Source organism: Balaenoptera ricei, chromosome 7, assembly GCF_028023285.1.
Source record: "Balaenoptera ricei isolate mBalRic1 chromosome 7, mBalRic1.hap2, whole genome shotgun sequence".
In the NCBI taxonomy this organism is placed as follows: Eukaryota; Metazoa; Chordata; class Mammalia; order Artiodactyla; family Balaenopteridae; genus Balaenoptera; species Balaenoptera ricei.
The window spans coordinates 69,671,596-69,695,022 of NC_082645.1; the positions used below are offsets into that span (position 1 = coordinate 69,671,596).

Below are 23,427 nucleotides of genomic sequence, written 5' to 3' on the forward strand. Positions count from 1 at the left end.
TGATTCCAGGTCCTTTTGGTAATTGGATCTGTAAGATGACTACTTTTTGAACAAAAGTATGATTTTTATTATTTTTTAAGCAAATCAGTTCATTTGGGGGGCATTATGAGTAGCTATTTTATTTTTTACAAGTTACTCTTCTTGATATGTAATTTGGACCCCTGTATGGGACCAAGTAAAATTTCATCCAGCTATAGTTTAGTTAGACATTTTATGGCTTGATCTCTGTGAATTTAAATTTTCCTTGCTATTTTTGCAAATGAAATTGAGTAGTAACTAAATGAATGCATTAGAATCATGTCTTTACAAGTTAAGTGATTTGGGGCAGTAATCACACCTAGGATTTTAATCTTCTTTTAACTACCAATCTTAATTTCAAGAGAGAAGAATTACAATTTTTCTCATCTCCAGGTCACTGAACTGATGCGGGAACAGTCATATCTGAGGTCTGAATTGGGCCTGGGCCTTGGAGAAATGGGATTTGAAGTTCCTCCTGGAGAAAGCTTAGAATCTGTTTTCTCCCAAGCAACATCAGAGTCATCTTCTGTATGTTCTGGTCCCTCTCATGCCAATAGAACTGGAGTACCTTCTAGTGACTCAGTGGGCAGACCCAAAACCCATCTGGTACCAAGCAAGAAGGTATTCCGAGCGTCGGTGGCCTTAACACCAACTGCTCCTTCTAGAACAGGCTCTGTGCAGACACCTCCAGATATGGAAAGTTCTGAGGAAGTTGTTGCAGCTGAAGAAGGCTCAGAGGCTGTAGGACCTAAATCTGAAGTGGAGAAAGAGCATGGAAAAATCTCATTATCGCCAGCTGCTGAGGAAATGCATAAAAATGTGGAGCAAGATGAGTTACAGCAAGTCATAAGGGAGGTGAGTAAAACCTATGCTTAGTTTATTTGGAGTAGGTTTTGTTTGAACATTAATTATTTATAAGCTATTCCTTTGATTCACTGTACTCAGTAATTTTCCCATTGATCCAACTCGTGTCTATTAAGATATGTTTATAATGCCGTTTCTGCATATTTCATACTCCAGTGTGAAATAATTGCAATTCTCTATATATTCACTCTGGTGAAGAAGGCATATGTAGGGTTCAAATAAGTGAACACGTGACAAACTCTCTAGACCTCTGTTTCCACCTTTGTAAAATTAGGGATTATAATTTAGATCTCTTCCAGGATTAAAAGCTGTCATTTAATAATGTCAATTGACATAAAAAAATGGTGTTGAGATTTTTAAGAAGTAAAAAAAATTTGAGCTATTTGGCTTAGTGGGTGGAGAAATGTGGAAATTATATAAGTTGTTCAAAGATAGAAATACAAAATGAAAAGAAGGTTTACCCTGTGTGATTAGCAGTATGCAGACCTGAAATATTTAACCATAGTTCTAGGTTACCAAAAAGACTGCAGAAACTTAGGAAGATTAGTAATCAAGGGCAAAAATTAATTGAGAAAATTAGTAAAATAGTTGCTTTTGGCACTAGGATCAGGTAGTAAGGAATAATATGTATATCATTTAAAAAGGGAGACTGCTATAGATACATGTTTATGATGACTTTTTTTTCCTTTTCTTCTCAAATCACATTGTGTCTTTGGGTGCAAAATCCAATAGAGTGCATGGAATAAAAATTAGACATGTTGAATTTATTTTTTTCATTCTGTTCCCTGTATTAAGAGTAACTCTAAAGAAGAACCATAATTACTCATAATTCTTTCCAAATGAGATACTAAAATCCATGATAAAAAAGGATCATTCATTCTTTCCAATAGTTTAAAAAGAAGAATCTCCTATAAGTTGGAAAAAAAAAAAAAAAAGGTTTATAAGTGTCTTAATGAGTACCTGCTCTGTAAGGATAAAAGAAAAATAGATATGAGACATGAATCCTTAAGCTTAAAGTCTAGTAGGAAGGTAAATAAGACTAACTCAGGAAACAACTGAAAAATCATACAGAAATCATTTGGTATAATGTATTGGGAACTAAGAATTTAGAACTGGAAAAAATCAAAATGAGCCAGAGAAATTAGTGTCAGTGACTCCCTCTTTTTAATCTGTGTAGTTCCAATAAATTCGGTAATGTGAACTTAACATAGTTTTAGAATTAACTCATGAGTAGCATAAAACAAATTTTTAGTGGTTATAGGTCAATAATGGTGGCAACAGACCAAAATGTTCCTTCAAATGGGCCATTGATCCTCTGGGTCCAAAGATTAGTTCATGTGTATTAGGTGCCACCATTTATAGCTGCATGATAGTAGCTTGAGAAGTATACTGAAAATAGTTTTGTTATCGTATGATATATCCATTCCTAAAAATCGTTGTGTTATGCAAATTTGTATAATAAAAACACAGAGCTTATGGGGAAAATAGTATTAGAAGCATAACACTCAAAACTTAGTGACATGTTTTTAAAAAGGTAAAAACCTAATAAAAACAGTAACACTATTTTATAAATGTTAAATGGTTAAGAAATACATAAATACTGCAATAATGTGACACTTTACCTTGAAAAAGACCTGAAATTTGCTTGTGGAATTGGACTTTGGAAGGGTTGCAGCTTGTGAGTTATTGTGAAGTGGTGGAGGAGGGTGACATGAAATTCAGCAGAAAGTTTTAATGCCAGATGCAGATGATAGGTGTGCTTCATAACACAGTGAACTGACATAGCTGGTAGGTGTTTAATGTTTGTACAGTTTGGGTACTCTGTTCCCAGGTTAAGCTGACATTCAGACAAATTCACATTTACAAAACAAGCATTCTAGCAGATGAGACTGCATGTATGTAATTTCTTTTCATGACATGAATTACCAACTTAAAGTTTAAAAGGTCTTAATTCTATAAATTTATTTGTCCTACAAATGTAATTACTTTTGTAGGTTGGTTGTGGCTGGCAGATATTTAGCAGGGTCTGTACGTCTACCTTGCTCAGTTAGTTAGGTGTGACTGATTATAATCCATTCTTATTTATGTGTTTCACATCAAAGATCAATTTTTGAGTAGAATTGAGTTTTACTCAAAAAATTATTTTTCCTCCACAATATATATGTTAACCGAGGAAATAAGTTTTAAGGTACTCTCCCCCCGCCCAGAAATGTGATATTTTTGTTCCCTTTAGCTTGTTTTGGTTTGAAAATTTTCCTTGGAAACTGGACTTTTATGTACTCATTTAGCACAAATATTCCCTTAATGCACAGTTGAGTCCTCATTTTTAAAGTTGTTAACGGATGGCCTGATGTGTGCTGTAAGTAATTTCCTGGGGGTAAAGCATCCCTAAGCCAGAACATTGATTTTTTGGCTGCTAGAACATAGCAGACATGTAGAAAAGTTGGTTGTTCCCATCATAATGTGGTGGTGCTACAGAATTAATCGTTTATAAGAACCTCCCATCAAATATGGAAGATTTTATAATTTGAAAACTGATATGCAAGGCAAATGTTTGAAGAATTTTTCAGAATTTGTTATTAAACCTGTTAATTAGAAACTCCCTAATTCAGAATTTGGCATAGTTTGGACAAACTTTGGCTTAGTACTGACCCTTTCAACTGTCTACAAAGAAGGACTTAGCAAGCAAAATACATAGTAGATCAAACAAGGCATAAGAAGGAATACTAAAAAAATGAAAAAGAAAAAAGAAAACTACAGACCAATATCACTGATGAACAGAGATGCAAACATCCTCAACAAAATACTAGCAAACAGAATCCAACAGCACATTAAAAGGATCATACACCATGATCAAGTGGGGTTTACCCCAGGGATGCAAGGATTCTTCAATATATGCAAATCAATCATCAGTGTGATACACCATATTAACGAATTGAAGGAGGAAAACCATATGATCATCTCCATAGATGCAGAGAAAGCTTTCGACAAAATTCAACACCCATTTATGATAAAAACCCTCCAGAAAGTAGGCAAAGAAGGAACTTACCTCAACATAATAAAGGCCATATATGACAAACCCAGAGCCAACACTGTCCTCAATGGTGAAAAACTGAAACCATTTCCACTAAGATCAGGAACAAGACAAGGTTGCCCACTCTCACCACTATTGTTCCACACAGTTTTGGAAGTTTTAGCCACAGCAAGCAGAGAAGAAAAAAGAAAGAAAAGGAATCCAAATTGGAAAAAAAGAAGTAAAGCTGTCACTTTTTGTAGATGACATGATACTACTATACATAGAGAATCCTAAAGATGCTACCAGAAAACTACTAGAGCTAATCAATGAATTTGGTAAAGTAGCAGGATACAAAATTAATGCACAGAAATCTCTTGCATTCCTATACACTAATGATGAAAAATCTGAAAGTGAAATTAAGGAAACACTCCCATTTACCATTGCAACAAAAAGACTAAAATACCTAGGAATAAACCTACCTAAGGAGACAAAAGACCTGTATGCAGAAAACTATAAGACACTGATGGAAGTAATTAAAGATGATACCAACAGATGGAGAGATATACCATGTTCTTGGATTGGAAGAATCAACATTGTGAAAATGACTATACTACCCAAAGCAATCTACAGATTCAGTGCAATCCCTATCAAACTACCACTGGCATTTTTCACAGAACTAGAACAGAAAATTTCACAATCTGTATGGAAACACAAAAGACCCCGACTAGCCAAAGCAATCTTGAGAACGAAAAATGGAGCTGGAGGAATCAGACATTTCTCCAAAGAAGATATACAGATTGCCAACAAACACATGAAAGAATGCTCAACATCATTAATCATTAGAGAAATGCAAATCAAAACTACAATGCCATATCATCTCACACCAGTCAGAATGGCCATCATCAAAAAATCTACAAACAATAAATGCTGGAGAGGGTGTGGAGAAAACGCAACCCTCATACACTGTTGGTGGGAATGTAAATTGATACAGCCACTATGGAGAACAGTATGGAGGTTCCTTAAAAAACTAAAAATAGAACTACCATAAGACCCAGCAATCCCACTACTGGGCATATACCCTGAGAAAACCATAATTCAAAAAGAGTCATGTACCACAATGTTCATTGCAGCTCTATTTACAATAGCCAGGACATGGAAGCAACCTAAGTGTCCATCATCGGATGAATGGATAAAGAAGATGTGGCACATATATACAATGGAATATTACTCAGCCATAAAAAGAAATGAAATGGAGGTATTTGTAATGAGGTGGATGGAGTTAGAGTCTGTCATACAGAGTGAAGTAAGTCAGAAAGAGAAAAACAAATACTGTATGCTAACACATATATATGGAATCTAAAAAAAAAAAAAAAAAAAAAAAAATGGTCGTGGAGAACCTAGGGGCAAGACGGGAATAAAGACACAGACCTACTAGAGAATGGACTTGAGGACACGGGGAGGGGAAAGGGTAAGCTGGGACAAAGTGAGAGAGTGGTAGTGTATATGGACATATATACACTATCAAATGTAAAATAGGTTGCTAGTGGGAAGCAGTTGCCTAGCACAGCGAGATCAGCTCTGTGCTTTGTGACCAGCTAGAAGGGTTGGATAGGGAGGGTGGGAGGGAGGGAGACACAAGAGGGAGGAGATATGGGGATATATGTATATGTATAACTGATTCACTTTGTTATAAAGCAGAAACTAACACACCATTGTAAAGCAATTATACTCCAATAAAAATGTTTAGAAAAATAAATAAAGCATCAGAGAACCAGGTTTAAAAAAAAAAAAAAAAAAAGAAGGAATACTGATGTCCTTAAGAAAATAAACTCTTCTGAAGCAGTTTAAAAGCATGTGTTAACAGATAAGTTAGTCTAATGCCATTTACAATTTAAACAAATAATTTGGGTTTTTATCATCTTAGCTCAGTTACAATGGTGTTCTGTTAAACTTTGTTTACAAAATATTTAAAATTCAGATTAGTCTTGATTCTGTTCATTTAAAATTGGTAATCTTTTTACTTAAATATATATGGTACTGAATTCCAATTTTTTTTTAAGCTTATTGTATCAGCTACCAAGAAAATTAGATTGTCTTCCCAGTAAATTATGGGTCTCTAACCCCATTAACAAAGCCACTATTCATGAAGGCAAGATTTAAGCTTGGGTTAAACAGTTTTGTAGATGAGGATTAAACATGTTTGGCAGACACTTTCAGGGAAGTTTTCTTATTGCAGTCATGGGTGCGTGAAACAATTATGTCTATCAGGCCTTTGCTTCCATTATTTCACCATATGTGAACTTTTTTAAAAGAATGCTTTCATTATTTATAATGTGTTAATGCAGTAGAATTCTTTTGAAGGAAAACACTGGAAGTTCTTGCAAATATTCAATACACTCATTTAATAACTAAGCTTTTGTCAGATGAAAGATACCCCATTCCTGTGCAGATTGCATATGTTGTAGTGGGGACATGTACACACTCTTGGAATTTGCCCAGGTGGTCTGTGATGTATGTAATCAGTGGCCTGAGACTGTTTATAGTTACTTTTAAAAAAAAATTAAGTAAGAAGATTACTTAATAGAATAAATGAGCATCTGCCCACAGAAGCAAATGGAACAGAATTACATATCAAAGCATAAACACAGATTGCTCTGTGTAGAGAGTACTTTGTTTATTGAAGTTCCTAGGCTTGGTTCATGCCTTTTTGTATCTATTACATTTCATCTGGCAAGCTTTAACATGTATTTTGGTAAATACACAGCTTGCATGTGTTCTTATTACAGTTGTATTAGTGATCACTTGATATAATGGCTGCCACACAGGAAGCACTCAGTAACTCAGTAGATGCGTAATAAATGGACATGTTGCCCCACACTTCAGGCTTGCTGTCAGCCTGTTTATTTGCCAATGTGCATTCCTTCCTTAATCTCAAGTAGTCTGTCTTCAGCCTGTCTTACTTTTTGAAAGTTATAAAGGTGACTTCACCATCCATCCCACTGATTTTCTCACTACTAATCCTTCCCACCTCTCTGTAGCGTGGGAGACTTTGGAACTAATTTATTTGTTCATACGTTTATTACTTCAATAAATTATCAAAGGTGTTTTGTCATTTTCAGTGCAGTCTGTAGTCCTTTGTTTTTCTACTTTCTGTTCCTTTTTGTGTCTGATACTGTCTCTCTCAGGCATGTGCCGTCTCACTCTCTCATTGATGCATTTATTCAAACATTCATTGAGCACTTAACTGTGTGCCAGGATACATTGATTAATTTCCATTTGAGCTCCCCGTTTCTATTCTAATTCCCTTGTACTCTTTACCTAGTAAGAACTGTCTTGTTGGCTAGGCTTCTTTTTGCTGTGTCTCCAAGGTGCTCTTGCTACAGTTTTCATCCTCACTATTGTCTGAAATTTTCGTTTCTTTTTCATTACTATGTTAAAGACTGCTATTCTCTGAGAATTTATTTTTTTCCTCTTCTAGCCCATACTAGTCTCTCATTTTTAAAAATTTGTTCTTATGTCATTAATGAATTAATAAATAATTTTCTCCTTTCAATATTTCATGAAACAATATTCATTTTGTGCCCATCTAGATTATAACATCCTTGGTAGAGACTCTTTTATGCTTTACTCCAGTAATATCTGTACCCCACACCCCCCCCCCCCAAATGTTGGCACACATTTTGGTTTGTAGAGAATACTTTCTAGCTAGTTTGTTTTTGAATGATGAAGTACGATGAGATGTGCATTGGACAACAGGACTGAAAGACTCTGCTACTCACTGTCTTTTGTAAATATAGATTTACAGAGGATCTGATTCAACACACTGCATTTGCACTTGTATATTGTGGCAAAGAGATTCTGGTTTTCATAATATTTGTATCCAATACATATTTGTTTAAAAAATGAATCTGAAGTACTATGAACTTAAGAAACTTGATGTTTTGTTGTTTATAGCTTAGAAATATTGGTAGAAGGTAAGATGAGAAGCTTCTATTTATTTAAATATGTTTCAGTACAGATGGCTGGTAGCTAAGGAGCATTTGTTTCTCTGAATACTTATGTATAAATATGTATTGTGTACCAATTTTGCATGACATTAATACAGAGCCATTTTTGGAAAGACTTCAATTGAGATGTGTTCAGGATGTACTTAGGAACATTTAAGGAAACAGATCAGGCTGACAGGAAACTGGAAATGTAGAATTTTTAAAAGCTGGTTGAGAGTGTCTCAAGTGCTAATTCGGGAAGGTGTTATCAGCTTATTTCAGGAAATACACATTTAAAGCCTTCACAAAGGGCTATTTGGAGGTGATGCTATATCATTAGAGAGAAAAAGGCATAGATAGGCATGTGTAGTGTTTGGGCATCTGGAGAAGAAAATCTTGATGGAATTGTCATTGCCCCTAGGTCTGTTTGCCTTTTCCAACAATAAAATGACGTGTAAATCCTTGTCCGAAGCAAAATTTTCAGACAGGTGACAAATGTACCATACAACTAAATAAAAATTTATTTCTTTAGAGTTTATGGTTGATTAGAGGATTTTTTTTTCATGTTTTAAACTAAATTTTACTAAATGATCATTTCTTCTTTTCACTTAAAATGCACATGTTAGGTTAGAATAATATGTAACTTCTTTAGATACTTTGCTTTCAGTTAGTATAAACAGGCAATACACCTGTATATTATTTTGCCACTAATAGGTTTTCTTAACAATGAGAACACTTGAGTATCCTGCTGGTTACCAAACAAAGATAGACATTAACAAAAAACATAAAAGTGAACCTAACATTTAATCAGTTCTTTCAGGTTATTTTGTGTCATGGGGCAAATTATCTAATGAAGTTTTAAAATCTAACGTTTGTTAATGTTCTCAACTTGAGAATTGTGATATTTTATAATGGAGCTATCTGAGTTGTGCTAGATAAGACCTCAGAATGTGATCTGAGTTTGAGGATAGATGGATGTGATTCCCTACTTGCTCTCTGTATTTCATGAAGGGTTTACATGAAGGTTGTAGTTTTCTCTATAGTTTAGCTGACTGCAGGAATTAAATGCTATTTATTTATTTTTCTGAAAATAGAATAAAATGGATTATAGTCATATTGTTAAATTCTTATTTTCCTCTTCTTCCATTCTAGATTAAAGAGTCTATTGTTGGGGAAATCAGACGGGAAATTGTAAGTGGACTTCTGGCAGCAGTATCTTCAAGTAAAGCATCTAATTCTAAGCAAGATAGTCATTAAATGGAATTTATAGGTAAAATTTTCTGAATTTCTTTGTTTAGCTAAATGTAAATTAGTACTTAGTTTTTAATACTTTTTTTTTTTTAGTATACAGGTCTGTTTCTCTAGCTAAATTTTGATTTATAGAAAGTATGTAATATGTTATACTGCAGTGTGAAAACCTCTTACAACCTCATTTGAAGTGTAAGCATGTCAAATCTCATAATCTCAAACCTCCAAGGGATTATTGATATTTTGTCATTTTATTGAAATTTCATTGTAGTAAATAAATTCTGGAATTGGGGAAATTGGGACCTTCAAACCTGAGTTTTATTTTGATAGCACTGGTTTTAATGTTATTTCAAATGTACAATTTATGGATCAAGATTTCAAGCCTTAATCATAAATTTTTAGTATCTTTGTCTTTTAAAGAAACATATCCCATAGGTCCCATATCTAATCATGTCATAATTTATAAAGGAGGATCATATATATATATATATATATATATATATATATATATAAATACATATGTATTTATATATATATTTTTTTACAGAATATTCTCATCCTCCCTTTTAAAGACCTTTCAGTAGTAATTGAAAAATGTTTAATGTTCACTTCTCTTTCTTTTTTAAGATTGGCATGGGTCCTATTAGCTGTGTGATATTGGAGTTATCAATGATATACACTGGTGGAGGTGTCATTTGTGCTTCAGAAGATACTTGCTGCTGAGCTGGGCTACTGTATACAGTGTACAATGTTTATTTCTTCTGTGCATATCTTTTTAAAAAACATAGAAACTTAGGCACTTTGCTGACTTTCTTTTCTAAACTATCAAAACTGTAGCCATTTGAAAAGCCTAATATTTATTTGTATGTCAATATTTTCCAATTGATTCCCTAGGAAGAATTAATTTTAAAACTTGAAAACTTCCAGACTTAACCAACTTATAAATAACATATTTCTTCAGACTAGCTTCTTAAAACACTGACCTCTATGAGGTATTTACTGTGCAATAACTGATTCATTTTTTGAGAGCTTGAAACAACCAATGATTTTTCCCTCCACTGCTGTTAATTAGTGTCACTTCCAAGAAGAAAAATTGTTCTCTTGTAAAAATTGCTCTTAATTCTTGAGGAGGTTACTAATAGCAGTAGGATAGAATTTATATGTTACCTAAAACTACTTAATGTTCTTACACTGTAAAGCTACTTTACCCAAGACAATTGTAATTTTATTATAGCTTATGTAGTGTTTTTTTTTTTTTTTTTGGAAACATGCCTTAGGTTAAACACTATGTACTTATTGCATTGTCCAGACTTCTTTATTATAAGGAGATGTTTCTTCTTTTAGACTAAATAGTGGAGTATTGCCAAAATAATGGGGCCTGTGACTTGAATGGATAGAAATGAATAAGCTGGTTTTGTTTTTTCAAAATGGAAGTAATTTAGATTTGTTTTTCTCATAATAGATGGTTTTAATTCATTTTTAACCAGTGAGAACTGTTTGTTTTATGGGAAAAAAAGGAAGGTAGTTTCATATTTGGTTTTATATATGTTAAATAAATGTGTAAAGTAACAACCAAATGTTATTAGAGTTATTCTTTAGCATTTATAATTTTCAACTCCTATCATATTTCTTTGTGTGAAATTTTAATCAAAAGTGGTTGAGATGTTAACAGTATACTTTGAAAGAATATCTAAAAGGTTTTTAAATGTTTGAATTATCACACAAAGGCTGATTTCTAAAAAAAAAACTTAATAAAGTATTTATTTTGCCTAACATGTTTTTAGTGATTTCTTTTCTTGAACCACAACATGAAGAATTTGGATTAGATTTGATGAGTAACAAATAAGGTCCAAAAGAATTGGAGCATATAACCTAACAGGCTAAAATTCTCTTTTCCTCAAGAGGCCTCTATGATGCTTTCAAAAATGGTTAAGACTAGACCACCCTGGAGAAAGAGTGCACACTGATGCCTCTTGGTCTCATCCAGTTCTGTGGTCCTAATGATTACCATCTGAGGCAAAATAAAACTTCCCTTTAAAATGCACTGTTAAACTACAAAGAACAGACATTAAAATATTACCTTAGTCTTTGGCCAAATTATTCAGCAATTTGACTACTTGATTCTCATAATTGCAATGATACGTATAAGCCAAACACCCAACATTAATAGTTTTATACAGATATCAATGATTTTTAACTAATCAGCTTTGTAGCCACTTATAGTTCATTTCTGACAATACAAGATACCCAGAATTTGACAATCAAAATGAGAGGTAATACAACTGGAATAACAGCCTGAGTCAATGGGCAAATCCCTTACACAGTTTATAAGTCAAATAAAATGAACTTCATCTCCTCTTTCCATTCTAAATCTTTTGTGTACTTGAACATTTGAAAGCTACTATATTCATGCCACCATGCTAGCTGCTGAAATGAATGAGAGAGGGTCTAGATGGAAGGACAGGACATTTTTTTTTCCTAATGGGTAAGTTTAAAGTATCAAATGAAAAATATGAAGATCATAAAAAGAATCTGCAAAAGTGTAGCCTGGGGTGGTTGGAGAAGTAAGTCTTCACTGAGAAGATTCGGTTTGTGTAAAGTCTTGAAGAATGGGAAGTGGAAAGGATAGGGTTTATTAAGAATATTAGCAAAGGTTATAAATCGAGTTTGAATTACTATATGATTGGCGAAGGCATGTTTTTAAGAGCCCAAGCTGTGTATAGCTTGTACCTATTGTGCTAAGAGCCTGAATGAAGAAGGCATAGAAGGAAAAAGGAACTTGAAATGGTGATATGGAAGTTGGGAGCCACTGTGAATGATGTACCATTGACAAAAATGGGCAGCTTCTCAGACTTGAAGTAAGTACTGTTCCTCTAAGAACATTAGGTTGAATTTCTGTAACATTTAAAATAATTGTCTTACACCAATTAAGACAATAATAAATTGTCTTACACTAATTAAGACAATTAAGCTCAGCTGGATGTCTCACCTCTTTTTTTTTTTTTTTTAAAGACATTATTTTTAGAGCAGTTTTAGGTTTACAACATTTAACTTGTTGTAGAGGAAAATAAGAATGCAGTAAAGTCCATGTAAAATAATGTAAAAAAAGTATGTTTCGGGGATTCCTGAGGAGATGGTGTACTGCCCATTCTCCTGACCTGTCCAAATGGGAGTGTAGTGCTAGTTGGGAGAATAAAGCAGAACTGAAGCACAGTTTCTTGTGTTTTTTTTTTTTTTTTACCCTTTCCTGGAAAGGAAGCATTGATAGCACTTAGGAAGTGGGAAGACACAACATTCTATCTTAAATTAAGGATCTAAGTTGTAGTAGGTTAGGTATGGCTGTTAGAATCATTTATGAATATTGAAAGCATTTAGTTAACACTCTAGCTGCATTCTTAATGTACAAAGTTAAGATGTCTTACCTAATTAATAGCTCTCTCCTATACAGTTTTTTATTTCCATTTATTACTGTTAGGTCAGGCCCTTCACCTTTTTTTGTTCTCATTTTCACAACTGATGCTCTGTTTCTCCTAATGAATAAGTAATGGCTTGTGTACAGAATGTTGGTGTGCCCAGCAACAAATCAGAAATGTACTCAAAGATAAACATGTCAAACAAATGCCAGGGGCCATTTCCTCCAGTAGGATATCCCAACGGAGGCTAAATCTTTTGTGTACAATGATTAACTAGTTTACGTGTTCACTCTGTTCACTCAAAAGGTTGCTGGATACCCACACTTTTTAAGGTTCTGAGTTTGGGAAAATGGAAATATAAAGAATGAGTTAAGAGCATGTTTTAAGGAAAGTTAATAAAGTACATTGTTTAGACCTTTGAAAGAATCAATACACTTAGGAATTATATTGTCTCTTTTTGTCCATTTTTTAAAAAAAATCTAAAGCGTTCTTTAATGGATAGAAAAGCATATTAAATGTAGGTAACATGAAGTTGGAATGAATAGGAAAGCAATTTGAAGAGCAGACTTCAGAATGACTTAGAAGTGGAACTGAGAAAAGAATGTTGCTTTATTTTAGAAATAAAAATATTTGAAGTGATGACAAAATATCTTAAATAAACTGATTAACCTCTAGGCTTAGGAGAAAAAAAATTGAAGGAAACTTGAGAAGTTACCTTATATATACTACTTAAGAGGAGATCACACAACTATAGATAAAACATGCATTTTGTAAATATTTCTATGTTCTTGTGGTTTTATAGAACCTACATTCTATACTTTTGATGCCCCTATTGATTTAGATTTACAAAAATGTCCCTTGAATCAGCCTTGATGTCATAAACACACTTTTATGGAATTAATAAAAGTAGTATTGAATGACAAGTGTACTCAATTTGAACATTCAAATGATATGCAAGAATATAATATTTTAAAACAGAGATTCATGTTTTATACTAAATTATTTTTGGTTCTTGATTCTAATGTGCATAAATCTCTTAATTTTCCTAAGAGAGCAACTTGACAGTGTAATACACTTTACAAAATATACTTCTTTATAATTTTAAGGCTTTAAAAACATTGGGACTTTCCTGGTGGTGCAGTGGTTAAGAATCCAGCTGCCAATGCAGGGGACACGGGTTCAATCCCTGGTCCGAGAAGATCCCACATGCCACGGAGCAACTAAGCCCATGCGCCACAACTACTGAGCCTGTGCTCTAGAGCCTGCAAGCCACAACTACTGAGCCTACATGTCACAACTACTGACGCCTGCGCGCCTAGAGCTCGTGCTCCACGAGAAGCCACCACACTGAGAAGCCCGCGCACCGCAACAAAGAGTAACCCCCACTCGCCGCAACTGGAGAAAGCCCACACCCAGCAACCAAGACCCAACATAGCCAAAAATAAATAAATAAATTTATAAAAAATATTATTAAATGTCATATGTTTGGCTTCATGAAATATAGAAATGTAAATGCTACTTTTTGTTCATAAATACATGCACATTTTAATAGAATACCTATTTTTTCCAGTGTAATTATGCTTATAGCTAGTCATAGTAGTGTTTTTGTTAAATAAAAGTGGTTAAGTATCACTTTATTTCTACAGGTACTTTCTCAGAAAGCGACGTACTAGATCACTAGAAAGGGTAACAAAATATTTAAAGTAAGAGGGCTAGTATATATGAGATTCATGCAGTCATTGACTTGACAAGGTTGTTCATGTTTGTAGTGGTTAAGGCTCAAGCTGGGTTCAGATGTCTGCTATGTAGAACTGGGATGGTAATAATAGTACCTCTTTCATAGAGTTGTTAGTATGAATATAAATGCACTTGGCACAGCTCAGTAAGATTTGTGGTGGTGGTGGTAATGATGATGGGTAGACACAGGGTAACATGTAGATGAGGTATGGCAAATTAGGCATTATGTGGAAGATAGAACCTGAACTTCTAGATCCAGGTCTGAATCATTTGTCTTCATTGTGGTCTTTCAAGCAATAGAACTAGGGACTGGCAAAGGACCCTGACTCTCCTGTTACGTGAAAGGTGGACATTACTGAGTTCCAATTTTCAACAAAGAAATTTAGTTCTTTGGAACAAAAAAATTTTCTAATGGAATACCACTTAGAGTAATGCTTCTCAAACTTTAATATGCATAGAAATCAAATGACCTGAGATTTTGTGGAAATGAAGATTCTGATTGAGTAGGTCTGGGTCCTACTTTCTGGGGTCCAAATTTCTGCATTTCTAGAAGCACTCAGGTGAAGTTGATGTTTCTAGTCCATGAACTGTACTTTTAGTAGCAAGGATTTAGATTAGTAGGTCTTACTACCCGTCTGCCAGTTACTTCAAAGGGAGAAATTTGGTAAGCAGGAAAAGGAATTTTTATCTCCAAGGAGATGTCACCTTGGAGGCCCCCTTCAGGAAACTTTTCATTACAGCCCAAAGTTAAAAATTAAGAACAAATGTATATGAAAACCAGAGAAAGATACTACCAAAAAAGAAAATTACAGGCCAGTATCTTTGATGAATATAGATGCAGAAATTCTCAACAAAATATTAGCAAACCAAATCCAACAACACATAAAAAAGATCATACACCATGACCAAGTTGGATTCAACCCAGGATCACAAGGATGGTTCAACATACACAAATTAATGTGATGCACCACATCAACAAAAAAGACAAACACCACATGATCATCTCAATAGATAAGAAAAGGCATTTGATAAAATTCAATATCCATCATGATAAAAACTCAGTGGGTATAGAGGGAACATATCTCAACATAATAAAAACTATTTATGACAAACACACAGCCAATATAATACTCAACGGTGAAAAGCTAAAAGCCTTCCTGCTAAAATCTGGAACAAGACAAGGCTGCCCACTCTCACCACTTCTATTCAGCATAGTATTAGAAGTCCTAACCATAGCAATCAGGCAAGAAAAAGAAATAAAAGGTATCCAAATTGGAAGGGAAGAGGTAAAATTGTCATTATATGCAGAAGACATGATACTCTCTATATAAAACTCTAAAGATTCCACACACAAACTACTAGAACTGATAAATGGATTCGGCAAAGTAGCAGGATACAAGATTAACATACAGAAATCTGTTGCATTTCTTTACACTAGCAACAAAATTTCAGAAAGGGAATGAACAAAAACAACCCCTTTTTAAGTCACATCCAAAAAAAAAAAATACTTAGGAATAAACCTGACCAAGGAGGTGAAAGACTTAATGCTGAGAACTATAAAACATTAAAAAGGAAACTGAAGATGATTCAAAGAAATGGAAAGATATCCCATGTTCTTGGATTGGAAGAATTAATGTTGTTAAAATGGCCATACTGCCCAAAGCAATCTACAGATTTAATGCAATCCCTATCAAATTACCCATGACATTTTTCACAGAAGTAGAACAAATAATCCTAAAATTCATATGGAACCATAAAAGACCCAGAATTGCCAAAGCAATCCTCAGGAAAAAGAACAAATCAGGAGGCATAACCCTCCCAGACTCCAGACAATACCACAAAGCTACAGTAATCACATCAGCATGGTACTGGCACAAAAACAGACATATGGATCAATGGAACAGAACAGAGAGCCCAGAAATAAACCCACACACCTACGGTCAATTAACCTTTGACAAAGGAGGCACGAATATACAATGGGAAAAAGACAGCCTCTTCAGCAAGTGGGTTGGGAAAGTTGGACAGCCATATGTAAATCAGTGAAGTTAGAACACACTCTCGTACCATAAACAGAAATAAACTCAAAATGGCTTAAAGACATAAACATAAGACATGACATCATAAAACTCCTAGAAGAGATCATAGGCAAAACATTCTCTGACATAAATCATACAAATGTTTTCTTATGTCAATCTCCCAAAGCAACAGAAATAAAAACAAAAATAAACAAATGGGGCCTAATCAAACTTAAAAGCTTTTGTACAGCAAAGGAAACCATAAACAAAAAGACAACTTACAGAATGGGAGAAAATATTTGCAAATGATGAGACAGACAAGGGCTTAATTTCCAAAATATAAAAACATCTCATACAGCTCAACCCCCAAAAATAAACAACTAAATTGAAAAATGGGCAGGGGCTTCCCTGGTGGCACAGTGGTTAAGAATCCACCTGCCAATGCAGGGGACACGGGTTCGAGCCCTGGTTCAGGAAGATCCCACATGCCATGGAGCAACTAAGCATGCGCGCCACAACTACTGAAGCATGCGCGCCTCAACTACTGAAGCCTGCACGCCTAGAGCCCGTGCAACAAGAGAAGCCACGACAATGAGAAGCCTGCACACCACAACAAAGAGTAGCCCCCGCTCACTGCAACTAGAGAAAGCCTGCGTGCAGCAAGAAAGACCCAATGCAGCCAAAAATAAAATAAATTAAAAAAAAGAAAAGAAAAGAAAAATGGGCAGAAGACCTAAATAGACATTTCTCCGAAGAAGACATACAGATGGCCAACAGGCACAAGAAAAGATGCTCAACATCGCTAATTACTACAGAAATGCAAATCAAAATTACAATGAGGTACCACCTCACGCCAGTCAGAATGGCCATCATTAAAAAAATCTACAAATAACAAATGCTAGAGAGGGTGTGTAGAACAGGGAACCCTCCTACACTGTTGATGGGAATGCAAATTGGTACAGCCACTAAGGAACACAGTATGGAGGTTCCTCAGAAAACTAAAACTAGAATTACCATATGATCCAGCAATCCCACTTCTGGGCATATATCCAGACAAAACTATAATTCAAAAAGATACATGCACCCCTATGTTCGTAGCAGCACTATTCACAATAACCAAGACATGGAAACAACCTAAATGTCCATCAACAGATGAATGGATAAAGAAGATGTGGTGCATCTATACAATGTAATACTACTCAGCCATAAAAAGAATGAAATAATGCCATTTGCAGAAACATGGATGAAACTAGAGGTTATCATACTGAGTGAAGTAAGTCAAAAAGAGACAGACAAATACCACATGATATCACTTATATGTGGAATCTAAAATATGACACAAATGAAGCTATCTATGAAACAGAGACAGAATCACAGACATAGAGAACAGACTGGTGGTTGCCAAGGGTTGAGGCAGGGATGGAGTGGGAAGTTGGGGTTAGCAGATGTAAGCATTTATGTATAGAATGGATAAACAACAAGATCCTACTCTATAGCACAGGGAACTATATTCAATATCCTATGATAAACCATAATGGAAAAGAATATAAAAAAGAATATATATATGAAACTGAATCACTTTGCTGTACAGCAGTAATTAACACAACATTGTAAATCAACTATATTTCAATACAATACATTTTTAAAAATTGAGAACAAATGTAAGCAGAGCACATAGGAAGGAAACCATGAGGGAACCCACCCAAGGACTCATAGAAATGTGCAATGTTCAAGAGAGTCTTATGTGGCAGCAATCACAGCATGAGCTAGGAGCTATTTTACTGTTAATGATAGCAGCTAATAAGTCTATATACTGTGTTGACTGTACAATGAGAAAACGCAAAGATAGTCTGAGTCCTTCTAGAGTCAACCAGTCAAGAAACAGAATGAGACTCAAAAAGGAAAGAACTAGCCCTGGAGATCCTGCAGAAAGAGGAGATGAGCTCTAGTGTGGAGTTTGTTCCAGTAATTGGTGTTTGGAGGAGTTTACCATTGCTTTTGGGAAGGGATTAGTGATTTAAAACAATTACACCTGTGTTGAACCATTGTAATATGTTGTGTTCTTGAATAAATTGTTTAATAAACCCATCCACAGATGATTCATGGTTTTATTTTGGTATATGTCATATAACTCCTTTTATTATTTTTCCAGTCCCAAGGTTAAAAACCCCTGAGGTCTTGCAAAGTAGGTATTATGTGATGAGTTGATTCTGAAACACCTATCACACTCCTGTGCCTGGGCAGAAAAAAAAAAAAAAAAAAAGAAATCCAAAAGCAAAAAAAAAAAAAATTTGTTTTTTTTTTTTGCTCTTGATTGAATCACAGGCTCATGAGATAAATCTCAGCTGTGAATGTTCTGTGTTTGGTTAGAAAGTATTCATACCATTTTTAACCTATTGAGATATGTAAAATAAACTTATTTATATAAGCATTTGAAGAAAAAATGTAATGTGTTTACCCGGGCCTCCTCAGACTGTGAGGACAAATAGGATTGCATTAATGGTGATAGACATTTTAAAAAGTCTTTTTTCCATCACCTGCTGAGGCATATCCTCTTCCAAATCTCGTTCATTTATACTGAGAGTCTGAAGAGTTATTCATATATCTTCACAACAGTCCTTATCAATCAATTCCAGCTGATTTCCTCTTCTCTTGCTTCCCTGCTCTTCCACTGGGGTCCTCAATAGGCCAAAGCTGTGATGGTATCATGCTGTTTGGAAGTGGAGAGAGAGCTTCTCGTGCCGTTATTACCACTTACTACATTGGCAGAAAAGCAGCACTTCTTAAAATCCAGCCTTCTCCCCCTTGTGAATACAACTTTGTTCCTTTATGCTTTTACTACCATCTCCTTGGGGCTTGACCACGGGTGAAAAGCACTTGAGATAAACACTTTGCTGCCCTTCCCATCCCCTGTCCTCCAGTTCTGGCAAGCGCTCTTGCTCTCTGCCAAAACACCATCCTGCAAATCACCTAATTCAAATCAACAGTGGCTGAATATTTATCAGGAGCACAGTGTAGGTACAAATTCGTTCCCTCTTACTCTTAGGAACAGACAAGCGTTTTAATGACAAATGTTAAGCATTCATATTTTTATTATTTTTTCACTCTGAAATATCATCATAATTAGATTCATCTAATACACAGCTAATGAATAACTGTTGAGTACAAAGCACTAATTACAAAGTTAATTTTCTGTGCTCTTATTTTACTATTGGCTAAAATGTTAATTTTGCTAGCATTTGGATCAAGTTTCTCAAGATTCACAAAAGAGAATTTTTATTTTGGTACAATTTATTATTGTTGTTGTCGTTATCTTTCAACTGCAGTACAAGAAGCCAAAAGCAGGGCTTCCCTGGTGGCGCAGTGGTTGAGAATCTGCCTGGCGATGCAGGGGACACGGGTTCGAGCCCTGGTCCGGGAGGATCCCACATGCCGCGGAGCGACTGGGCCCGTGCGCCACAACTACTGAGCCTGTGCTCTGGAGCCTATGAGACACAACTACTGAAGCCCGCGTGCCTAGAGCCCATGCTCCACAACAAGAGAAGCCACCGCAATGAGGAAGCCTGCGCACCACAACGACGGGCAGCCCCCACTCGACGCAACTAGAGAGAGCCCGCGTGCAGCAGCGAAGACCCAACGCAGCCAAAAATAAATAAATAAAATAAATTAAAAAAAAAAAAAAAAGAAGAAGCCAAAAGCAGAATACAAATAACTTCACCAATTCTGTCAGGTATAATCCTAAACCATTTTTTAGAGAAGATATTAATTTCCTAGAAGAGTCTTTGCTTGGTCCATTCTGCCTGTAATGCCCATGATGGAAAGGGAAGGGAGTGAAACAGCTCACCTCTTGTGAGATGTTCTACTTCTTTAGACTCTAGATACACATTTGACAGAACTTATTTGTAAAAAGGCACAGTAGCAGTGAAGGAAACTTCATCCATGATCAGAAATTATGTGAGTATAGAACACAGTTGTACTTATCACTCCTGATTTTGGGGACAGTTCCCCCAAAACAGGCTTACCTTCCAAAGATTTTGAATTGTGTCTATTCTAGATAAATCATCATTTTTTAGAAATCCAAGTGACAGAATGCTTGGCTTTATAAGTAAAACCTGGAACTCAACACGGACTATCAGTGAAACTGATAACCGTTCATTTACAACATGTCTCGGTTTATGGATTAGCTGAATTATAGCAAAGTTGGCAGCAAACCAAATTCTTTAAAGTACTCTATACTTTCCAATTAATAACAAGAATAAGGAAGCACAGGAGGCAGTTGGGGCAATCAGTAATAGCCTGAACTTAAATTGTTTGGTGAGGAAATACTTCTATGACTGAAAAACCCTAACCACAGGTATCATAGAGTAATATGTATTTCTTTTATAGTGTGTTCTCAACTTCAGCATTTCCTTTCTGCTCTTTTCTTACCTCTTGCCCTTCAAGACCTAGAAATTACTTCCTCACCCAGGGATTTCTTTTTTTTTAAATTTATTTTATTTATTTATTTTTGGCTGCGTTGGGTCTTAGTTGCAGCACGTGGGATCTTCGTTGAGGCATGTGGGATCTTTCGTTGCGGCGCGTGGGCTTCTCTCTAGTTGTGGCGTGTGGGTTTTCTCTCTCTAGTTGTGGTGCGCAGGCTCCAGGGCACGTGGGCTCTGTAGTTTGTGGCGTGTGGACTCTAGTTGAGGCACGCGAGCTCAGAAGTTGTGGCACACGGGCTTAGTTGCCCCGCGGCATGTGGGATCTTAGTTCCCCAACCATGGATCGAACCCGCATCTCCTGCATTGTAAGGTGGATTCTTTACCACTGGACCACCAGGGAAGTCCCACCGAGGGATTTCTTGAACCTCACTTTTCTGCTCTGAGAACATTGTTTTCTTTTTCAAATCTGTGCATTAGCATATCTGGTTATGGATTTAAATATCATAACTGGATTAAAATATAACATTTTGTCAACAAATGTTCCTTTCAATGTCATTCTAGCCTGAACACTGAGTTTGAGACTTCAGGTTATGTAAAACAAATTAGTTCTTCATGTGATCTGGCCTACATGTTTGAGTCTGTACTGAGTTTGCTAAAAAAACAAAGACATCTATGTTCACTTTTTTTTTTTTAATTTTATTTATATATATATATATATTTTTTTTTTTTTTTTTTTTTGGCTGTGTTGGGTCTTCGTTTCTGTGCGAGGGCTTTCTCTAGTTGCAGCAAGCGGGGGCCACTCTTCATCGCGGTGCGCGGGCCTCTCACTGTTGCGGCCTCTCTTTTGTTGCGGAGCACAAGCTCCAGACGCGCAGGCTCAGTAGCTGTGGCTCACGGGCCCAGCTGCTCCGCGGCATATGGGATCTTCCCAGACCAGGGCTCGAACCCGTGTCCCCTGCATTGGCAGGCAGATTCTCAACCGCTGCGCCACCAGGGAAGCCCCACTTTTCTTTTTACAAGAAAATATTGTTGAAAATATATATAACTGAAGGGAGTAGCTGAATGTAAGCATTAAGAGGCCCAATCTAGAAGCAGATAGACCTCAGTTCCAGGCTTAGCTCTGCCACTTTCTTACTCAATCTCCTGGAAATAACAATAGCACCTTCCTCTTTGGTTTACTGGGAGAGATTAATAAGGTGTAATAACATAAGGACATTTAGGATACTGTCTAGCATATGATAAGAGCTCAATAAATATTAGCTATTAGCAAGAAGTAGTAATAACAACAGTAGAAGAGAAAGCAAAAATACACAGCATTGTATTAAATATCAAGATGATACACTGTATTGATTATCTGAGTCAAATATGAGTAAAAATACAGTTGACATTATCCTAATTTTATGTTAAATGAACCACAATCAAAATTGTGTGATTTGTCCTGCTTAACCTTTATTTAATTCAGGAAAAGCTCAACATTAGGTACATTTGTCAGAAGTTTATCTTTTCTGTTATTTATAATACACTTAATTGGCACCACAGTAAATGATTTGGATAATTGCCAATGATGAGATGCTTTACTCTGTATCATTTATTCAAAGGCTTTGGGGTTTCAGAAAACTGGAATCCTTAGTTTTGGCTATTTGCAACCATTTATTGTTTTTTATAAGAATGCGCTTGACAACAACATTCTCTTAGCATAATCCTCCTGTTTCTTTTCTTTTTCTCATTTTAAAAAAATGAATTAATGAACCACTGAGTTGAGCTTTTAAAAATCCTCTAAGCACAGAGATTCTCAGTTGGGCAAAGGCAATTATGAGGATACATGTTGTGTGTGTGAGTATGTGCATATAGTGTGTGTGTTTATGCATATATGCATGGGTATGTTGTTTTTATTCAGTTTTATAATTTTATATTTGAAGAAATATTCCTTTGAAATACAAGTCTTTAAAACACAGCCTTTCAAAATCTCAACTGGTGAGGTGTGGGTTTTAAAAAGTTGAGAAAAACTAACAAATTAAGCCAATTTATTATCAACATAGAAACACTGCAAATAATATAGTACAAATAGTCTGTACTATATCCAGAGTGTTTACTTGATATGTAACTGTCAAATGATTTTCAAGCTGATATAATTCTGAAAGACATACAATCTAAAGTTGAATAAATATTCAACTGGTAGAAATTGCAAATAATTTCAACAACAAATGTTTAAGTCACTACAATGGAGCAGTCAGCATCTTCTCTCTAGAGGGAAGAATTTACAGCTCTGGGTGATGAAGTTTGCTAAGGGAGTAATACTTACCTAACCATGACTTCTATATCTTAGAGACTGAAAATCAAGAAGTGTGGACATCAGTCTTTCATGACCTTGACATCTCATTACAGGCAAGAAAAAAAGAGGCTCTTTTGAGAAGTGATGTTCACTGCCAACTTCCTGGTTTCTTCTTCAAACAGAGAACATTTAGACCTCTCCAAAGCCCTCTGGCACAATGCTAGAGAAACATCCCGTATCAGCAGGTGCTTCTGCCCAGTCCACCGATTTTTATGGTTGCTGGTACAAAACTTCACAGTTATTCTCAAACATTTGGGACTTCTAATTAATGATGACACTAATTTGCAAAAATAACTCTAAAAAGAACTTCCCAATATCTAAAATAAGCCTCTGGTTTAGTGGTTATGTAGTTATTAAAATATATATTTGACTTCTCC

At 35.4% G+C, this 23,427-nt stretch overlaps 1 protein-coding gene and 1 long non-coding RNA gene across 6 annotated transcripts in view; one reads left to right on the top strand and one right to left on the bottom strand.

The window, feature by feature from the left end:
* ITPRID2 (ITPR interacting domain containing 2) overlaps window positions 1-10,845 on the top strand; it is a 38,387-nt gene extending 27,542 nt beyond the window's left edge. For 4 of the 5 annotated variants that reach the window (XM_059928267.1, XM_059928268.1, XM_059928271.1 and 1 more), the window contains 3 exons: window positions 412-873; window positions 9,037-9,154; window positions 9,760-10,844. In XM_059928267.1, the coding sequence (XP_059784250.1) occupies window positions 412-873; window positions 9,037-9,141 (567 nt within the window). In that variant the 3' untranslated portion in view covers window positions 9,142-9,154; window positions 9,760-10,844. Of the gene's footprint in view, window positions 1-411; window positions 874-9,036; window positions 9,155-9,759 lie in introns of all 5 variants that reach the window. The other variant, XM_059928272.1, reaches the window with a different exon arrangement.
* Window positions 1-23,427, bottom strand: part of LOC132369067 (uncharacterized) — an 82,213-nt gene that overhangs the window by 22,045 nt on the left and 36,741 nt on the right. The window lies entirely within an intron of this gene.